General features: G+C 35.3%; 1 protein-coding gene across 1 annotated transcript in view; it reads left to right on the top strand.

Annotated features, from left to right (window-relative positions):
• DDHD1 (DDHD domain containing 1) overlaps nt 1–10,057 on the top strand; it is a 116,732-nt gene extending 106,675 nt beyond the window's left edge. Inside the window, exons 16-17 of the mRNA XM_077769060.1 lie at nt 2,326–2,409; nt 7,348–10,057. Coding sequence (XP_077625186.1) covers nt 2,326–2,409; nt 7,348–7,529 — 266 coding nt within the window. The 3' untranslated portion in view covers nt 7,530–10,057. The remainder of the gene's footprint in view (nt 1–2,325; nt 2,410–7,347) is intronic.
• The last annotated feature ends 577 nt before the right edge of the window (nt 10,058–10,634 follow it).

Raw genomic sequence — 10,634 nt, 5'->3', positions numbered from 1 at the left:
ATATATAAATTCCTTTTTTTTGAATACTCTTTTTTTCTTTCATAGTTTATTGTCAAGTTGGACTCTATATAACACCCAATTCTTGATACTTTTTAAAAGCTGCTATGCCAAAGCCATCCTCCTGCTAAGTTCACAGTTCAACTCATCCAACCAAATTACAAAGACCTTCAAGCTTATACTGTATTGGGTCTGCTGTGTGCTTTCTAACCCTATCCCAGCTACCTAGTGTAAAGTAGATATTCAAGAAATGAATGAATGAATGGGTAATTATGCTGGACTTAGCATTAGAATGGAGCTTTATTTAATTTTTTCCAGTAGATTTCTAAGGTTTAAAGTCTTGAATACTTGTGAAACTCTTATATATTTAATATATATTTAATCCCAAGGGTCTAAATTTGAGCCTTATTTTTATGTCCATAAAATAAGACCACTAAGTCCTATTTTTCCTTTGACTTAAGAAATAATAAAGAAATAAAGAAATGTGGCTTCTGAAACTAGCTTTTTGCAACTATAACAAGCAGGGAAAACTTTCTTTCTCTATAAATGTTTAAATAGATTTTATTTCAGATACTTGTTGCCTTGTTTTCTTGCTGTGTCTGCTACTCTAAATTTTAAAATGACCAGTATCCATTGGCATCCATCAAACAAACAAAAAGTTCAGGTGTGGTGGTCCTAGAGGCTGGATCTTTCTCCACAGTAAGCCCCATTCCAGGAGCAATTATCCTGGACATTCCTGAGTCAGACGTTTCTACTCAGAGCAATAGCATTCTTTTAACTTAATCCTATTTATGTGAGACTCTGAGTACTAAAAATTTATAATTGTAAGCCTTTTGAACACTGCCTAGAAAATTCATTTTAGATTTTGATATTTGTATAAAATTCATTTTTTAATTTTCTTATTGCTGACTTAAGCTTTCACTTCTACTTCATCAGAAATGTGGCTGTAAAAATACAAAATTCTGTTGTGACATGCAGAGGTCACAGCTCTGAAGTTTCTGAGGAAAAATAGTTTCAAAGAATTTTGTAAGATGACAAGTAAAAAGTCACAATTCCTTGTTATGTTAATGCATGTGATGCTAGTAAACATGAGGTGACTGAAGGAACAAGAAGAATGAAGTGGGATTTGAGCTCCCGTGAAAGGGTAATGAAGACATGGAGAATCCATAGGATCTGAGGGAAGAAAGCTGTTTTTTGAGGTCTTTTAACTATTTAACATAGTAATTTCAAAATGATAACAGAGAAATCTGTTTCTTCTTTCAGAACAACAGGTAATAGAGGTGCTCAGCTGCATTGCATCATTATATTTTGATAGCTTAACACAATACATTTTCTGTCAGTCTTGCATATAAATTCTTTGTTGCTCCTAATGGTAAATTCCTTGTCGACTATAGACTCCACTAAATATGAGCTAATCATGAGTCCTAGTTACATATATTTATCTCTAGACATAGATGTAACTATTAAAATTAAACTACTGTAGTAGAATTCCACCTTTTAAATCAGATTCTCAAGATTTGCCTTACTAATTGTTAGACTTACTTGTTAGACTTTTGCTTTATAATGCACTCTTCTTTGTAATCCTGATTTGGACGTTTCTTATGTCATAGTTGACATATTATACACATAGTGGCTCTATCTTGCGAATCATAAAACCTTTCTTCCTTAAGCCTTCATTCTGGGATTTGGTCATTGTGGTTAGGTGATTCTGGCATCCTTCCTTTCTTCCTTCTGCTCACATTGATTGCCTCAGTTCCTGATAACCTTTATTCTGAAGCTACCGACTTCAGTTCTCTTGCTTTTTGAGGGTATAGATGGACACAGGCTTTGAAATCATGACCCATCAGGGTTTCTCTCTTTGAATAGTATGTGTTGTCCATTGAAACCACTTTATTCTCATCAAGTTTGAGTATTGATAGCTATTCTTCTTAGATAGCTATTCTTCATTTCTTTTGAAAAGTCCAGGCTTATTTGCAGTGGTTTTATGGTTTCGTTTCTTATACCCCCTAATGTTTGTAACCTATAATGAAAAGAAAATATCTGTTTCTTTTAGCATTGTTTTGCCTATAGGTGAGAACTTAAATGAGGTATTAATTTTGGGGATATCTAGGTGTTAACAGATTATGACATTGTATTTCAAAGTTAATGATGCTTACATTTTCCATGAAAGAGCTCTCCGTAAGAACCAAAGTGTGTACTTCTTTATGTATGCTAGGTTTAATCAGCATATTTGGGAGCGTTGTTCTAACTTTTGGCCACTACATCATTGAAGGCCCTTTGTAACCATCAGCCAACACTTTACAGCATCTTGTGTTTTTTTTTTCACAGATTTCAGACTTCAGGAATCGTTCTTTAATCTCCCACAACTTCTTTTTCCGGAAAATGTAATGCAGAATAAAGATAATACCCTCGGTATGGTATATGTCAGGAATAGCATTCAGAATACAATAAAAATGATCTACTTAGAGGTCTTCTGCTCACTGAAAAATTGCATCAGTTCTTCTGTAAGATCAGCTTGAATGTTACCATTATAGACTATTTGATATGTATTTTCTTCCTATATATTCTAACCTTAAATAGTAGTGGTCCTGAAACCCAAGTATTGATTAGTCACTTAATGTGCTAAAATGATACTCCTACATGTTCCTACAAAGAAGGAACCTTTTAGAGAGAGGAGAAAAGTGTTAGGTCATTTTCCTTCTTTATTGTCCCAAAGGCTTCAAAGAGGTTCACTGTTCTTTACATGTAAGACATTTAGATATAAAGTTTCATAGTGTAAGAAATGTAATTATTCCTAGTTATTTCAGGTATCAGTACCATTACTACTTAGGGCTGTATGTGTGCCTAGCTGCTGCTATCTGGTTTCAACACAAATATTTAATGTTCTTTAAGAAGGGTAGGTTTGCATTTAAAAAGTTATTATTGGATACAAGAGATATCTTCAATCTCTTAATTTTTAGCAGATTCTAAATCTACCACTAAGGATTAATCTTATTTTAAGGCCATTTTTATCATTAACTTTCATTCCTTTTTCCACAGCTCCTCTCACTTTCCTTTTTTTTTTTAATATTGGATTTTGTCTTTAACCAAATGTTACAGGTTTTTCCTTGGATTTTTAACCACATTGAATTTTACAACTTCTCTATGTAATTGCTAATTTCCCTACATATTTTTCTATTTTCAAAAAAACTTATTGATGGAAATTCCAAAACAGTATTTTAATACAACAGACTGATTTGCATTTTTATGCTCCCGAATAACAGTTTGTGTTGATGTGATTTCATGAATTTCCCTTAAGGAATGATCTTATATAAGTGTTCTCTCTGGCCCCTGCTCATGTAACAGTGAGTCACACCCATGAAGAAATTATTTGACTTGCTTTTTGCATATTTAATTCAACAAAGAGAAGTTAATCCACTCATTTATCCTGCATTCAAGTAGCCCTTATATGTACTATCTTAAAATCATCCCAGCCATCTAAACATAACTACACCAAACTGATTCAAATGGTAATATGTGTATGGCTCTATTTCTCTTCCCCTGCCTTTTTGCATTTAACAGTCATTTGTTAAATGTTTACCATGAGCCAAGGTACCACGATAGCCACTCGAAACGATACCAAAATGAAACAGACTTCAGTACTGCCCATAAAGATAGTAAATGCTAGTGTGGAAGCTGAGCATTTTCTAGAGAAAATATATTTACCTAGTGGAGATGTAGATAGCTACATAAATACTTATAATATATGGTATATGTGATGAGACACATAACAAAGGGAGAGGTAAAGGACTCTATCAGTTCTAAGGAATGAGAAAATGCTTTCACCTAGAAAAATTATAAAACGCTCTGTGGAGGTAGGATTTGGACATGCAGAGATGAAAAGACATTTCAGGGAGACGAAACAGCACAAGCAAAAGCACAGGGTATGTAGAGGTATGTACGTAGTTAGTTTTCTTTGAGAAGATCCAAGGATGATTGGAAGAGAATAGTTCTGAATATGATTTGAAAAGTTTCTTAAACCAGATTGTAGAGGGCCATCTCCTGGAGTTTTTGTATTCAAGATTTACCCACAAAGCCCACCTGTTAACAAATGTTAGGCATTTGAATATCTTTCAGGATAGATTAGTGTTGGGAAATTATTTTGGCAGATGTGAAAACTGATTATAAAGCCTGTTTTATAATCAGTTTTCATATCAAGGGCAGTCAGAGAATGTTCATAAGTATATTTGATAATATATCAAGGATAGAGAATATTCTTAAATCTATTTGAAATTATAACAGTTCACAAAATATAAATATTCCTTGATGTCAAACACCTAACCACATGAAATTTATAGCTGCTCTGAGGCAACACAGAAATAAGAATAATTTAACCAGCAAGAACTTTTTTACTATGAAGAAGTTTTGCTAGTCATTTGAAAATACAGTTTGCTTTACTGGTATTTTTCTTGGTGTCTGCCTATAGCCAAAAATCATGCAATTATGGCCAGAATTAATACTTACAAATAAGATCACTTTTAAGATTGATTAAGTTTTTAAACATTTCTCACCAAGGAAATCAAGATGTTTCCATTAAGCAGTAGAAACCTGTCCAGGTAGCACACATTTTAAGACTAAGATACTCACTTTCTATTCACATGTGTTATGTTTTTAAATACCATATCCATGTGGACAAGCCTTGTGCAGAGAGTTCTCTGGTAAAAGCACAGTCCTGATGACACTTTACCTCTGTACTTCACAAATTGCAGACATTCACTCTGAGAGTAGGAAGGGAAATAGGCCTTTATGCCAGACTGCCCAGAGAAGAACTCCCCATGTTTTAAGGCCGTATAAGGCAACTGCTGATGACTGTTACGATCCAACAGTATTTTTCTCAGTTGTACTTCTCTTCAGTTCAGGATCTGATTCCTTTCTCTGTGGATAGAGGAAGTCAAGCCCTTAAGGCACTCAAAGCGAGAACAAAGGGGCATAGTGATGATCTTATGTTTTTCTTTCTCTTTGACCTAACTCAGTGGTCAAACTAGGAAAAACTAGGAAAAACTACAAGCTGTGTTGTACCAGTGAGTTAAAGTAGGAAAACTAGGAGAAAACTACCAGCTTTGTTGTACCACTCATTTTTGATATGCCCATAGTGAGAAAATAGGTCCAAGACAACTCCATATAGATTGGGGCCTATTTTGGGCAAGAGCTCATCTCACAGCAGATAAAGAATGGTACTGCCATCTAGATCCTTGTTCCTTTGGGAATTCTGTGATCTACGTAGAAGGAAGAGAGATGAGACACAGGCCCACCTTATCCCATCCATCTGCCAGCAGAACCAACACCTGTGAGGTCACCTGCGCTGGCAGCCACACTACCGGCTGTAAACCTTGTAAGGTGAATGAGAGACTGAAACAGATTCATCGGGTCCAGGCTAGCTACCTAATTCCCGTTGTGATGAGGACAGCCTACACATGAATACCAAGGGTTAGAGATGGCAAATCTAGTTAACCACACTAAGTCCCTATAGGTGATAAGAATGATAAGGGCATATAGTAAGACAGTAATTAAGTTCAGCATTTGAGTGTCTAGTATATGAAAGGCAGTGTTTCACAACAGTAATAGCATTTAAGAATAAATTTCAGGCACATAAAATCAAAGCCAAAGAATACTTGTTATAACAAAAAATTTCCCTTTTTTTTTTTTTACTTTAAAACAGCAATTCAACTTAAGGCTGTTGGACTAGGGAGACACTCTGCAGTGGAATCTTAAAGTAGAAATTATAACCTGGTGGTCTTTGCCAATATTAATGTGTATGTTTCTCATCTCTTCAGTTTTTCCTTTTATTTCTCCTCTTTCCTTTATAACTAACTCCAGCTTGACTTCTCTTCTTCATGCTTGAGAATTCCAGTTTCCTCGTTTTTCATCTTCCTGTATCTTGTGCCAGAATGTGCCTACAAATCAAATTCAAATTTCCCACGGAATACGAGAGATAAAAGATTCAGACATTACTACCCCACAGTTCCACATATGGATTTCAGCTATTTATTATGTATTATGTATTTGCTTCTTGTAATTTTATTGAGAAAAATAGAAGTTTAAAAAAATTGTAAATATATTTTACAAGTGTTTTATAACCGAATTGGTAGTTATTCTGCTTAAGGGTAACCTTAAAATATAGAGATAGACCAATGGGCATTCCTTGTCAGAAAAGCATAGTTGAATAGAAAAACAACAACTCTATGCACTTTTAAATCACCAAAAGATATCGTTACAAAGTACCCATTTAAAGTAAGCAGTAGCTAAACATTTATATGAAATTATTCTCTGGAGTGATAGGATTTCCTGTGTGCAATTACCAAATTCCCAGTGTAAAGAAAAACCCAACTTTTTCTCCAGTCTCCTTGATTTTTGCCACCTTTTACTTGCTAAGTCCATCTTTTGGCACTCTGAACAAAGATTTGGGTGTTCTTTGTTTTTAAGATAATTCCTTCAAAGTCTTATATAGCTCACTGACAGTTTTTAAGGAGTTCCTAAAGAGATTAAGGTATTATTTTTCTAAGTGTTGTATCTCTAAGGACTTACTAAATGAATCCTTTGCAATTCTCTCATAGCCTTGATTTTTCTCCAACAGATATTGCAAGGCCTTTTGTGGCTTTTAGAAAAAGACTTGATTGAATTCACTGAATTGTTTGAGGACAGCACTGTTATAAATGAAGTCCTTCCAGGGATCACCACTATTCCTCCTGGTTTAACTGTCCCAGCCACCCAGTGGATTCTTTATCGAACAGACATTTAGTGAGCACTTGTATGCCTCAGGCACATGAGGCCCTGCTGACGGCATGGGGACTAGGCTGTGCCACGGAGGCCACATGGGCAGGAAAACAGTCTAGGACTACAAAAAGTAACCAGAGACCGAGGTGATGGAGAGGGCCTTTAGGTGACCTCCTGCACTCCCAGACAGTATTGCATATAAGCCTGGCCCACACTTTGCCAGAGGGCTGTTGTCCTTATTTTACAGATTAGGAACAAAGATTAAATGGGAAAGCTAGGATTTGAGTCCATTTCCTTTACTCCAAATATGTTCTGTGAATTGTTTTTTTGTTTTATTCCTTTATTATTCCATATTGACCTAAGCATACAAAGGAAAGGACTCTACCAAATAGAATCCTGAGCTATTGAAGTTGTCTTGGGTGGTTTTTTTTCTCCCATGAGATTAGAGTGGAAAGTCACTTAAAGAGGAAGAAAAAATAGGATAATTAAACAAATCCTTTCTGTTAGCTAACTTTTTATTCTCCAACTCTAGGTAAAGTCTATATATAGAACATATTGTAATACTTATTTCTTTGTTTGACTTTCTTTTCTTTTCAGTGGAATTGGATCACAGAATTGATTTTGAACTCCGAGAAGGCCTTGTGGAAAGCCGCTACTGGTCAGCTGTCACATCTCATACCGCCTATTGGTCATCCTTGGATGTTGCTCTCTTTCTTTTAACCTTCATGTACAAACATGAGCACGATAATAATGCAAAACCCAATTTAGATCCAATCTGAACTCTTGAAGGACACTAATGGCCTAAAACTGATTTCTTCTGTTAAAATATGTGTGTCAAGATATGATGGAGATTTCAGGTTTAAGTGTGTTTCAGTTTTGTTTAGGGCAAGGAATATTTGAATTTAAAAGCACTTTATTTAAAAAACAAATATTTTTTCAGTCTGAAAGAAGTTATTTACACTTTTCATCATTTTAATTATGAATTTGACAGACCACCCTGCAGAGAATCAAGCAAGACCTGGAATTGAGTTTGGGTGAACTACAACGTTGTAAATCACAATCTAATTTCTCCCAAATATAAAGACATATTAATGAGTTGAACCTAATATATTAACCAAAATGTGTTGTAAATCTAAAATGGTCAAGATCCAGTGTAGTTTGCGTAAAGATCACAAGGTGGTATCACTGTTGTCGATTTCTGCGAAAGCTTCTATTTCCATAGTTCCTTTGAAAGAAGAGGATAACAGATTTTAAGGTGTTTTTGAATTTAACTTGCTTAGAAAAACTAATGCTAAAAAAAGAAACAATATTTGAACTACTGTATTTATAATTTATTACCTCTAACTGCTTTATTTCAATACATGAAACATTACATTTTTTAAAATGTCTCAAACAATTTAAGAACCACATTTCTTTTCTATAGTGTCAAGATCCTTTTCTTTCCCCAAAACTCCATCTTTGTACTCTTCAGATGAATATATAGACACTGAGGCATACTTTCAGTATTTTTTTTTCATTAAAAACTTGTGGTTTCACATAAATAACACTAGTTCAATTATTTTAAAAAAAAATTGAACTTTTTGTTATGTTACATGTACCTCAGAGAAAGCAAAAGTTTTCTAAATTTGACACAAAATACTCCCTCATGGGTATATTTCATTAACCTTATGGGAAAATTAGTAAACAACTTTTGAGTGGTGAATACTACAACTATTTTAGACATATAAACATCTTTGTGCCAAACAATTAACGTATATAAAGGTATGGAGTGCCACTCACAGATTTTACTTGTGAAGTGTTTAAGGAAACGTGTTGAAACACAGGGCACAATAGATCAGGATTCCAAGGCACTGGAAGAGTTTTCCTCTGCTGTGATGGTCTCCACAGTGCTTTTCATCTGAGGAGCTCAAAGTGCTTTAAGATTCAGTCATCTATGTAGTACTCCTCGAGGTAAGTAAATGAGTGTTTTCCTCCTGTTTTGTGTTAATACACTAAGGCACCAGAACATTTTAAAGTGCCTTGAATTAGATTACAGAGGAAATAGAAGAGCTCACATTGAAGCTAGACTGTATTCTTTTATATGCTGTTCAGTGACCAGTGATTCCCATGTGACCTCTTAGTTTGCAGACAGTAAGAATAACAACGCAAGTTGCAATGCGTAATTTGGAGAAAAGACTGTGAAGCCAATATTTTGCCCTACTTGTCGTATATGTTCTGTGGTTCTCACATACAAAAGAGGAGTTAATTAGAGGGGACCAGTAGCCATCTCTACCGCAGCCAGCCCTCACTTCTGAGTGGCTTCCACTAGGTTCCATGTAAGGTGCTGTCTTTGCTTATCTTCCAAGGATTTTCTTAGCTACCCAATAATTGCTGTCACACCGGGAGCAAAGTTGGTCAGTCGTGCATCTCACCCCCCCTTCTTTATAAAAAGTCATGGAATCTGTGGGCTCACCTGTAGGTTTTCCTGAGCACCATCAGTCCCTTGTCCTGGGCTTTCATTGCATTTGCACAATGTAATGTGCAAATTTGTTTTACTGCTTAAAAAGTTCCCAAAGCCCCATGACCAAATATGTGGCTCTTGCTATAAAAGGCTTTTGATGAGATCTTAGCAAAGCTGAAACAATCTCTTTCGAATTTAGAGGCTCCTGTGAACTCAGGTCACTTTCATACCCTGTTTTATTTCGTATGTCTAATTTAGTTCTCAGGAAAACTAAACTGCTGTCTCATGACTGTATCATTAAAGGTACTTTGAGCATACGTTGCTGTCGGTGGTGTGACACTCAACTGTCTAAGAGCTTTAAGGGATTCACTCTTAGCCACTATAATGTGAAGAGTCCTTTTTCCTGGGGAGAGTAAGTCTATCAAACCTTTTAATTTGAAATGGAGTAAAAAGAAAAAGATATTCCCATAGCTATAGCAGATTATCTGCTTCTCATTTTCCATGTTGAGAAAACAAAGCCAAATTTAATCACGTGGAGTTTATCTGAGTTCTTGAAAAGAGCAACATGTAAAACGCCCTTTTCAAAATTAGCTATTCTGGATTCCTTAACAGGTGTTTGTTTTCAATTTCATCAATAGAAAATAGAGATGGTGATCTTGATTTGATAGTACTCTTCTTGTTTCCATGTCTCTGCATGTTATCATGGAATGTACTTGTATATACTCAAGTAATATACAGAGTATGTGTAATTCCGGCTTGATTTAGAAGCTAAGTCCGTTACTGAGTAACATTTTGCAACTCTATTCCAGCAAGAACTAAATTGGCCAAAAAGCTCTGTTTTTGATACCATTAAAAATTTATTCTCTATTTTGTGTACATGCTATGATGATTCTTCGGAGTACTGGTCAGATCATTCGATTTTAATCCAGTTAAGAGTCCCAAGAATTACCAAAATTTAGAATAAGGAGAAGGTTTTGGATTAAATCTTACCTTATTTTTACTCTGAAATTAACCTTTGCTAAAGCCTTTTGTTACTTCATAACTTTATTTTCTTTTAATTTTTTTAAATATTTATTTTTGAGAGACAGAGACAGAGCGTGAGCCGGGGAGGGGAAGAGAGAGAAGGAGACACAGAATCCGAAGCAGGCTCCAGGCTCTGAGCTGTCAGCACAGAGCCCGATGCGGGACTCGAACCCATGAACCGTGAGATCATGACCTGAACCGAACTCAGACACTCAACTGACTAAGCCACCCAGGCGCCCCTCATAACTTTATTTTCAGAGTAGTTATGCTTATGTTAAAATCCAACATTACTCTATTATAGAACATAATTATAAGATATATTGGGCTTCCCAAGAACTACTCCTTTATAAAATGTGAAGCAAGCCTTATGAATCTTACTTTATACCTCTTTCTATTAAAGCACATCTGTCAGCCTTTGGAA

This window comes from Crocuta crocuta, unplaced genomic scaffold (genome assembly GCF_008692635.1).
Source record: "Crocuta crocuta isolate KB4526 unplaced genomic scaffold, BGI_CrCroc_1.0 scaffold10, whole genome shotgun sequence".
Lineage (NCBI taxonomy): Eukaryota > Metazoa > Chordata > Mammalia > Carnivora > Hyaenidae > Crocuta > Crocuta crocuta.
The sequence above is the reverse complement of the archived record's forward strand: the minus strand, read 5'-3'. Positions and strand labels throughout refer to the sequence as shown.